Genomic DNA, 17,770 nt, shown 5'->3' on the forward strand with positions numbered 1-17,770 from the left:
GCCGACAGACAGACAGACAGACAGACAGACGGATGGATGGATGGAGCGAGGTGTTTAACACACTCCACTCCGCCCAGACTAATAACATGTCTAATGGAAACAACAAATAACATCAACGAGCTCAGGCTTCGGCCTTCAGGGCGACGGAAATCAGTGCCTTCCCTGAATGACATTACAGATGACAGATCCGTCCTCCTGACTGCGATCAGATCCACATTATGCTGCACCGCTGATAGTCCGAAGGCCGTTCGAGTCAAAAAGGGACTGGTGATGAATTAAGGTGTACTGGACTGAAGACCTCAAGTACGTTATGGTACGAGTTTCTTAGCCGCAGTAAAATATTTCAACTCTGCAAATGCTAATGACGATCCTGGTCGCGGTGGTTTTGAGCCCACTGCAGTCGCTACCATGAACATTCAGCAAGTGGAACGCCTGCTACTTAGAAATCGATGGATTACTTGTCGCCAGTTTCCACGAGACACACATCTGACTGTGTGAACTGTACTTACAATCGTTCACTAACACCACTTGCACGGTACAGGATCTCAGCTGGGTGTTACACGTACAGTCCTGACCTCGCTCTGTGTTCCTGGGAGGCCGGCGTTTCAGACATGAAGCAGACAGTCTCATCATACTGAGAAAACTTTCTACCTTGGAGCACTAGTGAAACGCTGGGATAAGCGCATTAGTGTGGCAGAAAAAGGAATATATAGAGAGAAATAAAGGGAGTTTATACACTTATATCTGTGGTCTGTTATTGAATGAGTATTCAAAAGTCCCGGTTTGGCTCGAACGCCACTTATCAGGACAGGTCAATCACTGTGCATTATGACAAACCGGCAACTACACAAGATGTCCCTCATTACCCATTACTGACTGTAAGACTGGACAAACCCCTCTGTGATGTCACAAGAGTAGCTGTACTTTAATTTAATAAAAGTAGAAGTAAAAAGTAGTCATGCAGAATATTACTCAAGTAAAAGTAAAAATGTATTCGGTGAAAAGATACTCAAGTACTGCGAGACTGTTTCATCATAATGTCTGATTTATTTGTTTTGTTTTTTTAACAAAATGATCAAATAACATACAAATTCTGACATTTCCGAATAATAAAATAAATGAAATAAATAAAATAAAATAATATTAAAAAATCTCCCTTTTTTCACAACCTTTCTAAATAAATCCCTACTGTAGGTGACATGTGTATGTGTGAACAGTGTGAACTACTTCCTGTACTCTATATTCAGTCGCCCTGCAAATGACTCAGCAGATTTGAATAACATTAGAACATGTACAGTACAAGAGTCTCACTTTAGCATAAACTTATATTTTTTAGCCTCTAGTTTATTTTCTAATTATGTATGTTAACACTGCAACATTAAATAAAACCGCGAAACTAACCGCGACACGTTTCCTTCCCTGTTTATCACGGATGAAGGTGTGCTTATTGTTGTTGCAGCTGATTGGTCAAACGGAGTCATGTGATTATTGTTACTACGTCTGATTGGTGGAACACAGTCACATGGTACTGTAGATCCACTGGCGAATATCTAATGTGTCGAATAAACAGTCGAGTGGAGCCGAAGTAAAAGTAGCGGTAGTTCTTCACAAATTTATTTTTCAATTAAAAGTAAAAATTATAGTGCAGGAAAACTACTCATAGTAGTTTTTTTTTTTTTTTTTTTTTTAAAAGTTACTCAAGTAAACGTAACAGAGTAAACGTAACTCGTTACTACCCACCGCTGGTTAGCTGTAGTTGACTCCGCCTAAATCTCAGTTAATCCGTATATGGGCCAAAGGGTGGAGCAAACAGCTTGGAACATGCCTACTTATGTCAGTTACGACAAGCTAGCTAGCTTTAGCCGTTAGCTGAGTAAAAGTTGATTAAGTCATTAAGTCATCCATGGACTTCACATTGTACTGTGTCAACTTTTACATTGCTTCCAGTTAGCTGGTTAGCTAAAGTGATGCACAGCGGGTTTGATTTTTATGGGAAATGACTCACTTTTTGAAGCCTAGTGGTCATTCGAGGAACTGCATGTTTTGATGGAGGTCGTTCTTTGGTGCTATCATTAAGGACACCTATCAATCTTAAAGATCTATTCAGCAGTATGTTTTTTTTCTTTAACTAATCACACAAAATATATATAAACTGTTTTAATGTGTCAATGTTAAAGCCATTTAGCTGGAAAACTATTAGTCACATGACCAAGGAGTGGAAAGAGACGCAAGCGAACAGTAACGAATTCTGTCAAGAAGAGATTTTTAATCGAATGTGATTTTTACACACTTTGCATGAATTTACGTTAATCAATTAAATCCTTGGCAGAACCTACAACGTTGTACAACGTTACGAATCTCACAAAGCATGTCATTTCACGTCGGAGCCAAAATCCTGGAGGGTCTGATACATTTCTAAAAACAAACGTCTCTTCACAGAAAGCTTCCCCATGACACCGGGTTATACTTTTAGTGCACTGATATAACAATCTGAGGGTTTTTTTTTTTTTATCTCTAGATTATGAGATAAACTCCATCGTGTACGCTGTTGCTATGGAAACGACAACATCGGTGTGTCACATGCGGCACATTTCATTCTAACAAATCCGACCTTTCATTCTGTAAAATAAATAAATAAATAAATAAATAAATAGATAACCGCTCTTGTCTGTCTGTTCTCCCCCGTCTCTGTGAGCGATGCTCCATTTCACATCTGTGGAGATCTCCATCTGTCAGGACACGGCCGAGTGACCTCGTCCTCTTGGATCTCTCTCAGGCGTGTGTCGCTCAGGTGCCCAGCAAATATTTATCCCCGAGCCGCCTGAAAGTCTCGTGACTCTGACTACATGGTAATGACTCAAAGGTGTGTAAACTGGACGCTACAGTATGTGAAGCTGAAACAGGAAAGTGTATGTGTGATGTATTGAAAATTATACAGTATACCATGCACGGTAATGTCAAAAGTATGTGGACAAGCTGTTACAGCCTCTTCCTGAAAATCTTCCGTTGTAGCGGAATTACAATTTCGCCAGCTACAGGACCATTCTAGTGTGACTACGTCAGTGACTTTCCCTTAACTTTTACAGCCCACGTAAAAAAAGGAACAACTACTCAGATCGACAGATAACCTGTCACCAATTTTCAGAACAGACGCATCTAGGAAATTTCCACATGTTTGGGACATTAAAGGAGTTCCTGGGAGGCCGGAGTTTCAGACGTGAATCAGGCAGTCACAAAACTTTCTACCTTAATGGTATCCAAGCACTAGTGAATTTCTGGCATAAGTGCATTAGTGTATTGGATTCTCTCAGTAAGGGATTGGATGTTAATTAACTTCCTTCTGCTTAATCCTGATAAGACAGAAGTTCTAGTCGTAGGACCACAAGCAGCTAGAAGTAAGCTTTCTGATCACACTGTGATTTTAAATGGCCTTTCTGTTCCATCAAGTGCAACAGTAAAAGACCTCGGTGTGATTATAGATTCAAGCCTTTCATTTGAAGCACATGTAGATAATATTACCAGGATAGCATTCTTTCACCTCAGAAATATTGCCAAGATAAGAAATATATTGTCACTAAACGATGCAGAAAAACTAGTTCATGCTTTTATCACGTCTAGGTTGGACTATTGTAATGCCTTACTGTCTGGTTGTTCAGCTAGATGCATAAATAAGCTTCAGTTAGTCCAGAATGCAGCAGCGAGAGTCCTCACTAGAACCAGAAGATACGAACACATCACCCCTATCTTATCTTCACTCCATTGGCTCCCTGTGAAATTTCACATTGATTTTAAAATACTACTCTTGACATATAAAGCATTAAATGGTCTCGCGCCGCAGTATCTGAGTGAACTGCTAGTGTCTTACGATCCGCCACGCCTACTTCGATCAAAGGATGCAGGCTGCTTGTCAGTACCGCGTATAATGAAAAATACAGCTGGGGGCAGAGCTTTTTCTTACAAAGCCCCAAAGTTATGGAATAGTCTTCCAAATAGTGTTCGGGACTCAAACACAGTCTCAGTGTTTAAGTCCAGGCTAAAAACCTATTTATTTAGCCGAGCATTTTTATAAATAGATTTGCCTTAGGTAAAGGAGCAGATCTGGGGGACTCATGGACGTAGAGTATTATGGTGAACTGGTATGTTTGGATGCTGTCTTCCTCACTCTTATTGATTACTCAGGTTTGCTGACGGTGAGGTGATTGTTTGCTTTACATGTCAGGAAGCCCTCATGTTTGTGTTTCCTTCTGGCTCTCCCTTTTAGTTATGCTGTCATAGTTAGTCCTGCCGGAGTCTCTGCTTGCACTCTACAGTTAATATACATTCACATTATACATTGTTCGACTGTGACCAGACCTAACTGCCATCTCTGCATCTCTTTTGCTCTCTCCTCTTCTGCTCTCTCCTCTTCTGCTCTCTCCTCTTCTGCTCTCCTCTCTCCTTTTTCCTCTACCTATCTCTCTGTCGAGCTATACATGTCGCTCCTGAGCTGCCAGTGATCCAGACCCCCTCTGCCCGCTGGACCTCTCTAACTCATCCTGGAGTCCTGCTTCTGGTTGGAGATCTCATCACATGGATGCCCCCGTGTGGTCTGCCTGGAATGCGTGTGGTGACTGGGGTTGGTTCCACTTTTCCATGAAGGTGGTCCTGTCCTCGACTGATGCAGACAGAGCTGTTCTCTGAGGACCTGTGACTTCAGTGGCTCAGTAGTTCAGGACTGGAATTTCTTACAGTCCACCTGAGCCTCCAGGAACAAACTGGAATTTAATCTTACACATCTCCTCTTATACTGAACTTCCAGTCTCGCATATTATTATGCACATCAATCCCTGCTATCTGTTATCACCCAGATGAGGATGGGTTCCCTGTTGAGTCTGGTTCCTCTCAAGGTTTCTTCCTATTACCATCTCAGGGAGTTTTTCCTTGCCACTGTCGCCGTCGGCCTAGGCTTGCTCATCAGGGACAATCATATCATTTTGATTCGAATATCAGGGGATTATAGAGAAATAAAGGGAAGAAGCCTAAACCCATCCCAGCATGACGAGACCTCTGTGCCGGTTCCATGAAGACATGGGGTGCTAATGTTACACAAGAAAAACTCAACCCACCCAAGACCTTTGGGACGAACTGGAACACCGATTAGACTCACGTCAACATTTCTGTTCTCTGTGTCCGTCACAAAAGACCAGAAGATACCAGGGACACCAGAGACGTCTCTGGACCTGGTCTGGCAAAGAGGCAGTGGACCTTTGAGTAGCGGCGATGTGGGGTAGATACGCTGATCTGAACCAGAACTCAGGGGAGGGAAAATATCCTAAATGTTGCTTATTAATCTGTTTCTACACAAACAAATCATTCGGCTTAGAAATAAATGCTTGAAATAAACTAAACTCCATGGCATAAGAACGAGACCTCTGCTGTACTTAAAGACATTGTTACTCAGGATGACTTACTCAGCTGTTTGCAGCTTCAGCAGCTTAGTGTCAGGATTTAAAGACCCGCGCTGATCAGACAGCCCTTAATTCAATCACCATATCTCTCTTCTTAAACCCTGATGGAGGTAGATATCTGTCCTGACACTACAACCGGACATTAAAAGCACATCTGGAGGTTACTGCACAGCTGGACTTGAAGTGGAAAGGGAAGAAAAAAAACTAGTAAGGGATTGCCATATGTCACATTTATTGGTGCACTTTGGTTTCTTAAAGGCACAGAGTGTAGAAGCCAGACCTAACACGCAAGAAATAAAAGAAAGAAAACATAAGAAAGGCATGTACAACATTTATGTGTAGAAAAAAAGAAAACAAATACATGTTTTTTAGATGAATATCAGAAATGGGAGAACTAATTATTTGCTAAAACATAAAAGAAATATTTGAAAAATAAATGAAATGCATACTTTTGGAAACAGGTGAACAAGAGCATGTGTGAGAGAGGGACAGAATTATTGGTTCAAAAGAAATGTGATTTATTTTTTAAATATTTGAAACACTAAAGGGAAAAAAGGACAAAGTTATTATTTCTATAAACAAACAAAACAAATAAAAAGAAAAAGAACAAAAAAAGGAAAAAGCATTGTTTTGAAAGAAGATACATCACACTTTTTGTAACTTTTCCTCAATCTATCTGGAAAATGACTTTGGAGTTACTGCGTATTATTAGTGATTGTTACGTCTGGAGTGATTTTAGTTTTGTTTGTTTTTTGTTTAGTTTTTTTTCTGTTTATTCTAATACATGAGGAAAAAAGGAAAGGTAATATTTTTTAATGAATGTAAACAAAGATATATTTGTGGCACCTGAATATAAAATAGTGAGGACTAATAGCGATTTCTCTAGAATATAAAATAAAAAATATATTTTTTTAAATGAATTATTTAGAAAAATATATATTTTTCTTCCAATAAAGGTGAATAGGAAAATAAAGGGAAAAACTTAATGTATAATTGTTGAAATAAAAAAGGGAGACAAGTTGTTTTGTTGTTTCAAAAAAGATTTATTCTGAAAGAATAGTTTAAACAAAAGGGGGAAGAAGTGGCAAAATTATATTTTCTATAGACAAAAGCAAAATAGGAAAAGAAAAAGCATTTTTCAAAACTTTTTTTGTAACTTTTTGTGAAAAATGACTTTGGAGTTATCGTATATAAACAGTGTTTGTCATCTTTGGAGTGATTATTACCGTTATTATTTTGTTTACCATCAAGTTTAGTTTTTCTGTTTATTCTCATGATCCTGTGGAGTAAACTACAAAAACGTTAACAGCGTCTTTGTTTCTATCCGAGAACATTTCAAGTCAAAGGTCATGTCCGTATTATTAAAAGGCAAATTCCTTGGACAGGAAGATGGAGGAAAGAGAGAGAGAGAGGGAAAAAAAAAAAAAAGAGTTCCTGTGTGCTGGAACACGGCTGTGTTTTCACGCTTCAGTACTCAGATCAATAAGTGCACACGCTGCATCCTATCGAGATCGTTTACACTGCAGCAGAAACTAAACCAGACCAGGCTGGAGGTCCGGTGGAGGTGGAAGAGTAAAGGTCGTCAGGCGTCGTCTCACATCAGTTCAGACTCATGAGGTGCCAGGGCGACGGGGACGGTCTCAGCGCACGGGCCCTGGAAATAAAACCTGAGACGGCACGGTAAGGTCAGTAACGGGACTCCTGCTGACGCATCACAACACCAGACTTCAGATGAGCAAATGAGCTACTCTGGGGCTCCACCCACTCTGTACTAGTCCTATTGAGAAATAGTGAATTAAACAACAACAACAACGTGTGACTCACGTGAATTGAAACGGCCTGGGTGGCGGCCGGATGTTGAACTCTGCCACTGGAACGCCGCGGGACGCCACCTGGGGGGCAAACATGGCCGCGGGGAAGACGACTGACGCGGTACCAACCTGAGAAAGAGAAAAATAAATAAATAAACAAGTGTGATGTCACTATTCATTTTGAAGTCAAATTTGTTTGTCTTCAAATTATCGGCACCCCTGCTGCTCTCTCAGAAGTTCAATCTGCCCTTTTTTTTTTTTTTTAAATCTGTTGTTCCCAGGGGTGCCAATAATTGTTGTTTGGATTGTGTGTGATCTCCTCATATGCTCGTTTTAACAACAGAATTGTTACACTCAGAGCTCTTGTAATTAGCGCTCTCCGTTTTTTTAAAAGCGGGCGTGAGGGGGTGTAACGGGGCCTGAGGGGGCGTGGTCTCACCAGCAGGCACAGGTCACAGGCGTCCAGCTCCTTCTCCACTTTGGTGAGGACGTGCGAGTCGAGCGTCTCCCCGAACCAGATGACGTCAGGCCTCAGAAGACCGTCGCAGCCTCCCTCGTCACACCTGCAGCACAGAGCAGCACTTCAGATTAACGGGGAAACTTTATCTAGGACTATCAGAACGTATTCACGCGTCTCGATGTACGTTAACATGAACGACTAAAGCTTCCAGTGATCTCGAACAGATGGTGTTTGTATCGTTTTCTTCACATTTATCAAAATCTTTGGTCATTTAACTAAATGATCATACGAATACCTGAATTAGTAAATAGCTCTAGTAAATAGTTAATTTTTAGTTTGTTGATATTTCAACCTATTGCTCTGATGCTTCAACTCAGATAGAGGAGGTGATGTTGTAATGTCAAAGCTGCTTCCTGCAGCCAAAAAAAAAAAAAAGGAAAATGGCTAGGAAGTGTGCTCAAACAGTCGTTTAATATCATTTGTCTGCCATCTAGTGGAGCCTCGGCGTATTACAACTGTTTTTTGTTAGTGTGCGAGCAAATACGCCTAATTGAAAACAAAATCTGAGTAACATTAACACATTAATGCTGCTTTTATCACATTACACCTCCTGACCTCAACACCTTTTAAGCTTATTTCTGGACAATCATTACAAAACTTTGAAGTGGAAATTCTTGTTTCTTTCAAGAAATAAAATCCTAAAACTGGTAAAACTATCTGCTAATGGAAAAGAAATCTGATTATTAATTGATGTAATAATCCAGTGTCGCCCACAGGTGTGAAATATACATGCGGTGTTGGCCAGCAGCGTCACCTGCACCACAAACCTGCTCAACTATGAGAGACAAAATAAGAAAGAAAAAAAAAATCCAGAAAATCACATTGAAGGATTTTTAAGGAAATGTATTGATAAATTTCTCTGTAAAAGAAGTATTTGGTCACCTGCAAAGTATTTGGTCACTTGGCTCTCAATGACCTGTTACAACTTCTTTAAGAGGCTCCTCTGTCCTCTAATCGTTACCTGTATTAATGGCATCTGTTTAAACTCGTTATCAGTATAAAAGACACCTGTCCACAACCTCAAACAGTCACACTTCAAACTCCACCATGGCCAAGACCAAAGAAACAAACTTGTAGACCTGCACCAGGCTGGGAAGACTAAATCTGCAATAGGTAAACAGCTTGGTGTGAAGAAATCAATTGTGGGAGCAATTATTAGAAAATGGAAGACATACAAGACCACTGATAATCTCCCTCGATCTGGGGCTCCAGGCAAGATCTCACCCGTGAGGTCAACATGATCACAAAAACTGTGAGCAAAAATCCCAGAACCACACGGGGGGGACCTAGTGAATGACCTGCAGAGAGCTGGGACCAAAGTAACAAAGGCTACCATCAGTAACACACTGCGCCGCCAGGGACTCAAATCCTGCTGTACCAGACGTGTCCCATTTGAAGCCCATTTCAAGCTTGCTAGAGAGCATTTGGATGATCCAGAAGAGGATTGGGAGAATGTCATATGGTCAGATGAAACCAAAATAGAACTTTTTGGCAAAAACTCATCTTGTGTTTGGAGGAGAAAGAATGCAGAGTTGCATCCAAAGAACACCATACTTACTGTGAAGCATGGGGGTGGAAACATCATGCTCTGGGGCTGTTTTTCTGCAAAGGGACCAGGACGACTGATCCCTGTAAAGGATGAATGGAGCCATGTTTAGTGAGATTTTAAGTGAAAACCCTTCATCAGCAAGGGCATGATGAAACATGGCTGCGTCTTTCAGCATGACAATGATCCCAAACACACCGCCCGGGCAACGAAGGAGTGGCTTCATAAGAAGCATTTCAAGGTCCTGGAGTGGCCTAGCCAGTCTCCAGATCACAACCCCATAGAAAATCTTTGGAGGGAGTTGAAAGTCCATGTTGCCCAGCGACAGCCCCAAAACATCACTGCTCTAGAGGAGATCTGCATGGAGGAATGGGCCAAAATACCAGCAACAGTGTGTGAAAACCTTGTGAAGACTTACAGAAAATGTTTGACCTCCGTCATCGCCAACAAAGGGTTTATAACAAAGTATTGAGATGAAACTTTGTTATTGTCCAAATACTTATTTTCCACCATAATTTGCAAATAAATTCTTTAAAAATCCTACAATGTGATTTTCCGAACCTAATAGTTGAGGTATACCTATGATGAAAATTACAGGCATCTCTCATCTTTTTACCTAGGAGAACTTACACAATTGGTGGCTGACTGAATACTTTTTTGCCCCACTGTATATGGCTCAGGATTGTACAGCACAGAGTGACGTATCCTTTTATTCAGCACAACCTTGGCAAGATAAAGAAGAGAACTGTATTTCATTATAACTAACTACACAAACATGACTGAACAATATATTTAAAAGATGAATCACACGGGCAGAGAAACTGCTCAGATTCATAACCATGTTTGTTTTTTGAGACGACATTCACATTGTTCAATAGCAGTAAAATTTACATCGTTAAAAAGTCATGAAAACTTTGGCTATACCTGATATCAAACCTAAATGTACTGTTTAATGTCTAAACACACACACACAGCGGCAGCACTTAACAGTATAAGCAGTTGTTTTTTCTGAATCAGTCATTGGCCAAGGCCAACCTGCGCTGTTTGGGTTTTAAGGGTTAATCTTCGTGGTTTGTTTTGAACAATACTATATGTGTGGGAAACACTGGTAATGTCATTTCTTTAAAATGTCTAAAATCTCTAAGCATTTCTACTTAAATTTGAACTAAACATCGACTCGGTCTCCTGGATCATACGTTTGTTTTGTTCTTGAAATGAACACGATTACCAGAAAGTATTAAAATATCACTTTTGAAATCATTCTAAAATGAAAAACAGCGGATATGTTCCTCCGTGTACCTGAGGAATGTTATTGTCCTTGTTTCACTTCTGTCTGCTGAGCGCGTCTAGAGTCTGTTATCATCACTGTTTTAAAACAGAGTCTGTTTTTATTCAAACTATGTACACGGTATAGACATGAGAAAAGAGGACAGAGTTTAGAGTGGACTTCTGATACAAATATTAATGCTTCTTTGTTTTTTTTTAAATTGATGTTTTTATAAATTTTTTTCTTATGTATGGTGGTCAGTATTTCTCATTCTCAATATAATTTAGGTTGAAACATGATTAATCAACCATGCCATTTTATAATCAACATTATTACAGGTGGTCTCCGACTTATGAACATTCGAGTTATGAATTTCCGCAGATTGGAACAAACCACGTTTCTATAAACATTTGTAAAAGTAGCTTACGTGTATTGTATAAAACATAGACACTGCAGTGCCCCAGATACCAATATTTACAATTACATACAATATTTTCAGTGTGTCAGTGAATGTATAAAATGTCTAAAGTCCGGTATATTGTAAATCAGTCTGGGAGCAGGATGATCGAAAATGTCTGTCCTGTAAAGCTGTCCTGATGGTGAATAATCCTAATTTCTAAAAATCATCAAGGTCACAGTTCAATAAAGAGGAAAACAGCTCCATGACAAAAAGGCTTCCTCACGAGTTAAAGGCGCAACAAGAGACAACAGTTACATTTGACATGTGTGAGATTCATTTCCTAGGCGAGGTTACGTTTTTGGCCACATGATGGCAGTGTGCAGAGAACAAATCCGACTTATGAACGTGCTCCCGGAACAGAACTCGTTCGTAAGTTGGGGATTACCTGTATTGTTATTATTATTATTATTATTATAGTACTCCGTTACATGAAGCTTGTGTCGTACCTTGGCAAATTTTCCACAGGAATATCAGCATCTCTGCAGTGTGGATCCGGATCACTGTGACAGGAAATAAACACATCGAGATCACTGTCAGAACTTAACTAATGAGCCCCACCCATACAGTACGATCAGCAGCCCGTACGCTAACACGCAGCAATTCTTCTTTTTTACCTCCTGGTGGCAGCTAAAGCTAAGCTCCTTTATTGCACCAAAATGTAACCAGTCCCCGCCCTTGCGTATTATTTCTAAGCGCTATAACCTAAGCAGAGTATAAAATTAGTACAATCATTGTTTTTTTTTTTACCCTTTTCCCTCCAGAGCGTAACAGATGGGGCTGTGATGATTCACGTCCACGTCTCCACAGCTCAGACACCGCGTCCTAAACACACTCCCTGTAAACACACACACACACACATTAGGGGTTGTGTTTCAGTCCCGGTTGTGATTCCAGCCGCGCCGGGGCTCACCGTGGACCTCGAGGACATGTTTGCTGCCAGCTCGGCGGTGCAGCTCGTCTGTGTTCTGTGTGATGACGACCACGGAGCGGCCCTGCTGCCTGAGACGCGCCTCGCACTCGGCAATCGCCAGGTGCACCGGGCTGGGTTTGGCCTTTAGCGCCAACTCCCTCCAGTAATGATAAAACTCCCAGACGCGCGACGAGTTACGGGAGAACGCCTGCGGGGTTGCCAGATCCTGCAAAGACAGAGCGGCGAGATCAAATGCTGGAGAAGCTAGAAGTCTCGGGTAATAATGGGGCGTGTCCAAATGAAACCTCAGTTTGAGGTGAAGCCTCAGGTCAGTTTTCATGTGAGTCATGTGACTGATGACAAACGAAGCCTCTTTTTTTAACATCATGCCAGCTATATTCATGAAGTCACTTTTTGTTATTCGATATTAAAACTAGATAAAATGTTTAAGATAATTTTTTTCCAAGAACTTTAAAACTAAATTCGATGTTTTCAAAAACTTTTTTTTTTAAAGTATTAACGAGGTAAAAATTTCCTCACAGGAGAAAAAGAATAATAAAATATGTTTGATGGACAGAAGGGTTTTACATGCCTGCCTATCATTTATTGAAAATCTTTTCAGTCTTTACATTTTTTTAAACCACCTGCTCCATAAATGATCTTAAATTTTTTATCTTCTGGTTCAAACTTTAAAAATTTAAAACAATTTGTGGGATTTGTAATGTTACAATCTCGTTGCTACACAGTGTTTCTCCACTAGATGGCAGTACGACAAGCTCTTGAATGAAGCTCCATGAGATGAACCTTTTATTTCCTCAGTCTTGGGTAGTGTACGAGTAACAGATTAGAAATCGAATGCAAACTCTACTGCATCATTTAATCATAATGAATAAACCAAAGTAATGAATGTTAATAGAAGTGTATATGGGTGACAATATTTTTCCAGCCCCTTCCCTGATGATGATCATGTTCAGTTATTATAATCGACAGTATGATTTATTCTACCTGTACAGTCTGGATTTTGATTGGTTGACTGAAGGAACTTACAGCTGCTTTAACGTTAAACATGAACACGCATATTGTATTGGTTGTGTAAGGTTAGTGGTTCTGTCACGTGCGCACCCGCTCACCTGCGTCTTCCACTTCCTCCAGTGTCCGCTAGCCGCTCTGAAGGTGGGCAGGCCGCTCTCGGCGCTCACCCCGGCCCCGGTGATGATGGCGATGTGCTTGGCCTTGGAGAAAACCTCGCGGAACTCCGCTATATCTGGTCAAAAAGGCCGGCGTTAAACAAACAGAAGATCAGCAAAGTCTTTAAACTTTTACCTCTCAGAAATTAGCTCCGCCCCCCTTGCGATACAAATGCTCAGTAGAAACTTCTTAAATACCATGATGTAGTGAATCTCAGCAGCACTCTGAGAGACGAGGACTCATACCTGATTTGGGCTGAGGTTCAATGCTGAGAGCCCTCAGGACCGTGAGCCGACTCCCGGGGTCCACCTGTCGGAGCAGGAGCCTCTGGGCCAGCTGCCGGATCAGCATGTCGGGTCGGGTCGGTTCTGAGGCGCAGAGCGACAAGATGAAGCAGACTCGCTGTAACTACTCAAACTGGTGGTTATTTTACAATCTTGGAATGTTCTGAAGTGTGTTATTTCTACCACAGCCCTAAAGTGCAACACACTCTTGTTTTTTAAAGTGAGAAAACCAAAGTGATAGGGAACAAGCCACAAGTAATTAATCATTTTTTGATGGTTTAAAATTTTAACAAAATTAAATATGGAATATTTAAAATCATGATACAGTTTGAATTGAATCGGCACCGAGGTATCGTGATAACACACAGGACTAATCATCTCCGCGTTTTTGCAACATGGACATTACTCATCTGTGCACACATGCTACGCCAAACAATCATGACAGAGCACATTTGCACACCTCAGGACAATTGCACACTTCATTCATTCCACATATTATTTGCATTTAAATTCATTTTTGTCTGTACAGATAGGTGTATATTTCTTATATCTTGATAACTTGTATATTTTGTTCAACTTTCTTATAGTTAAATATTTATTAATTTTTTTGCCTCTTTTCTATTTTTATATTTCTGGTTATTTTTTCTTGTACACTTTTTTTTTAAGGTCACGGGCGGACGTGTAAGCATTTCACTGCATATCGTACTGTGTATGTGACAAATAAAATTTTTATTATTATTATTATTTTTGATAATATCGTATTGGGAGGCGACCAGTGGTATTGTAGGTCTTTAAATCCTAAAAATTAACCAATTTTTCACACCCAAATGAAAGATCAATGAAAATAAAACTCAATAACAGTGACATCATGGTTTCATCTCCTTTAGATCTTCATACACACATCATCTCATTTTCTGTAGTGTGTAAGGGCTGAATCCCAAACCGTACAAAAGTCCACTAGGCAGGGCACGAGAGTGACTCTCCTGTCTAGGGTTTAGAAAAAGTAAAAAAAACACAGATCTGTATACACTCTGTAGAACACCACCAGGGGTCAGTGCTGCCTCATGTGTAGTGCACTGAGCGACCGCTAGGGGGCGGAATGGGGCCGCGGCCCGGTTCTACGTGCGTTTCTGCAGGTCCGGGATTAACGGAAACCGATTTTAAATCTTCTAAAGGCATGATTTAGCATTTCTGACGTGACTTTTAAACCTAAATAAATGTATATACAAAAAATACAGAGAGAATTTAAATAAAGTAAACGTGAGTATAAAACAATGCACAGTACTAATAAAAATAAATATAAACCTTTTATTTATTTAAGGTTTCCTACTTTCTTGAATTATTATTAAGACACTAAACGACATTTTAAGACTTTAAATAAAAAAAACACACATTGTTAAACGCATTTCTGACGCCATTGAAGCGCGAGCGTTCAGCACTAAAATGGCGCTGTTTTTTTTTTCTTTTCGTTTTCTTTGTTTAGCATTTTAAAGATGGAAACAACTGGACTATAGTGTTGTCTTTGTGGTTAAAAGTTAAATAAAATGCATTCCAAACAAATCCTCACCCACCTTTTACAGTTCGAGTTTGTAAACAGATGTAAACACTGCACGAGTTCTTCCACGAGCTGCAAAACGGACCCGGAAACTCCTTACTGCCATCTGTCGGCACTACAGAGTACTACACTACACTACACTATGTGGAACTGCTGTCTGTGAGGAAGACAAAAAAAACAACATATACTGTACTTCATGTATGGAGTTGGTCTCCTCTTTTTTTCTTTTTTTACAGCTATAACAGCTTCCACTCTTCTTGGAAGGCTGTACACAAGATTTCGATGTGTTTCTGTGGTACTTCATGGCCATTCACTGTGGTACAGTCATGTTGGAATAGTGAAGGAACCTGGTGCCACACAGTTGTAGTGTCCAAGATGTCTTGGTATGACCTTCACTGGAAATAAGGGGCCTGATTGATTCAAGTGCATTTGTAAAACCCATCGATCACCACCATGAAACTGTCTCTCATGAAGACCTTCCCAGGAAAAAGATCAGGGTAGACCATGGAGTTAGAAAGTGGTTCCAAACTTTTGAGTGGTAGTGTACATACAGTGTATGTAAATTAATTAAACTACTTTAAAATAAAATAAAATGATTTATAAAGTTTCCTCAACTTGCTTTGCAGGTTATTTTCTTTGTTCTGTATTGAATAATGAAGCTCAATTAAATTAAATCTTACATATATGTTGGCAGCATGGAATGGTATTAGCAGCATGACCTCACACCTCCTGTACCAAAGTTTCGATTCTGTGTGGTCTGTGTGTATGAAGTTTGTATGTTCTCTCCGTGCTTGGTGAGTTTCCTCCCACAGTCCAAAGACATGCAGATTAGGGTAAATGGCGTTCCCAAATTGCCCTGTAGTGTGTGACTGAGCATGTGTGTGTGTGTGTGTGTGTGTGTGTGTGTGCCCTGCGATTGATTGGCACCCCACCTCGTGCCCTAAGTTTTCAGACCACTTGTCACCCTGACTACATGATAAAGCAGTATAGATGAAGAGTGAGTGTAATAATGGTGGTCATTATCACTCCTACATACCCAAAATTTCATCACAAGTCCCGCTTTGACTTGAACGCCCTGTGCATAAACAAGTACAGTATGATATTCCATTCCTTACTAAATAAAACTAATTAAAAGAGTGTTTCATTCCCTGTTTATCTGTCTGATCACATGACTTCTGGCTCTTCAGAACTTTTGTCGTTCTTAGAATAGATTCGTCTCTTTAGCCTCCTTACATTCACTAGTTTTCTGTTTTTTTATTATTCACTTTCTGATTTAATGCAGTTATCCGCCTCCTCATGGCCCTCGACATCGTGCGCTAGACGCATTAACCTGTCCAGACTTTTCCATTATCAGGTCGCTCTTTAAAGCATCCACGGCTCTCCAAAGCACTCTGTGTGCTGACCTGCTCGGACCACTGATTATACCTTCAATAAGTCTCTTACAGCATCATTATGATAGGTCCACTCTAAACTCAGCTACGACCAGCTTTAAAGAAAATGGGCTTATTTTCTCTAGTGATAATAATAATAATAATAATAATAATAATAATAATAACTACAAAGTAGCCTGAAAAAAAAAACCTTGACATTCAACTGTAAATGACATTTTTATGAATATGCAAATTAAAAAGTGATGTCATAATATAGTAAACTGTTTTTCTGTTCCACTGACTGTAGAAACTCGTAATTAGGTCACTTTTCAGATTCATATAAAACATATCTGAGCAATTGAGGGTTAAGGGCCTTGCTCAAGGGCCAAACTTGGCAGTGGTGGGGTTTGTACCAGGGACCTTCTGGACCTTAACCACTGAAATACCCCTGCCCAAATTTAAAGTTCAATATCTGGGAATAAGGTTTTAAACAGATTATAGTGTACTAGATAACTGTTACAGTGTTTTATAGTTCATTAGCCAAAATCCTTCTTCTATTTATTTTTGTACAGTATTATAATATGTTCATTCTACTTTATCTTTTTTTTTCTGCACAGAAAATTCCATTGTACTCATACTGTGTGTATGGGGACAAACGTACATAAAAGTATAAACTATACTAATCATGAGTCGATGGGTTGCCACAGTGAACCACCAGACCTGCACAACAACTTGGCATGAGTTCCTTTCCTGACGCAACACTCAAATTTTATCCAGGCTTGGGACCGGCATTGCATTCAGTTACTGGGGTTTGGGCACTGGGTGGGAATAGAACTCTGGCTTTCCAAAAAATAAATAGATGATCGAATAAAAGTACATTTATAAAAACTTATAAGCAAACTTATTAAACTTATGCAAAAGAAAATGTAAATAAATAATTATCATGGACAGAATAAAGCAACAAATGAAAAATAAAGAAGTGAAAAAAGAAAGAAAATAGAAAAAAAACTACAGTAAATGGGGAAAAACAGTGTTTCATTGTTAAGTATGCTGTAACTGAAGCATGGCTTACATTTGCACATGTGATATCACATAACCCCACGTGACATCATGTGTGAGAAAATGAATCGATTCTTTGATGATGTGGTATTTTGAAGAATGCTAATTTGATTTATCCTGTTATACATCTCTCTCTCTCTCTCATTTCATACACTCTCACATCTAGTATACAACTATCAGCCTGTACACTGCATGTGGAGAAAACCTGAGCGCCTAAAAAACGAGGAAAACATGCAAACAGACACACACACACACACACACACACACACACACACACACACACACACAGACCTGAGACGAGTTTCGAACAACCCATCAGCCCTACCCATACCAGCCCCCTCCTCCTTGGCCCT

General features: G+C 39.9%; 1 protein-coding gene across 1 annotated transcript; it reads right to left on the reverse strand.

Moving 5' to 3' along the window:
• Positions 1-6,466: 6,466 nt before the first annotated feature.
• Positions 6,467-15,091, reverse strand: LOC128531165 (NAD-dependent protein deacylase sirtuin-5, mitochondrial-like). Its single transcript, XM_053505006.1, has 9 exons — positions 15,005-15,091; positions 13,395-13,517; positions 13,092-13,225; positions 11,962-12,187; positions 11,799-11,886; positions 11,498-11,551; positions 7,698-7,821; positions 7,272-7,387; positions 6,467-7,114 (listed from the first exon to the last, which is right to left on the reverse strand). Exons 2-9 carry the CDS (start codon positions 13,498-13,500, stop codon positions 7,042-7,044), a joined length of 921 nt encoding a protein of 306 aa, XP_053360981.1. The 5' UTR covers positions 13,501-13,517; positions 15,005-15,091; the 3' UTR covers positions 6,467-7,041.
• Between the last annotated feature and the right edge of the window lie 2,679 nt (positions 15,092-17,770).

The sequence above is a fragment of the Clarias gariepinus genome, chromosome 1 (assembly GCF_024256425.1).
Source record: "Clarias gariepinus isolate MV-2021 ecotype Netherlands chromosome 1, CGAR_prim_01v2, whole genome shotgun sequence".
Classification (NCBI taxonomy): domain Eukaryota; kingdom Metazoa; phylum Chordata; class Actinopteri; order Siluriformes; family Clariidae; genus Clarias; species Clarias gariepinus.

Excerpts from the sequence above, each read along its gene's own strand:
- LOC128531165 (XM_053505006.1), bottom strand. The coding sequence starts at position 13,500 with ATGCTGATCCGGCAGCTGGCCCAGAGGCTCCTGCTCCGACAGGTGGAC. Across the intron at positions 13,226-13,394 it reads TGAACCTCAGCCCAAATCAG|ATATAGCGGAGTTCCGCGAG; the intron begins GTATGAGTCCTC and ends CTTTTTGACCAG. Across the intron at positions 7,388-7,697 it reads CCTGTGACCTGTGCCTGCTG|GTTGGTACCGCGTCAGTCGT; the intron begins GTGAGACCACGC and ends TCTCTTTCTCAG.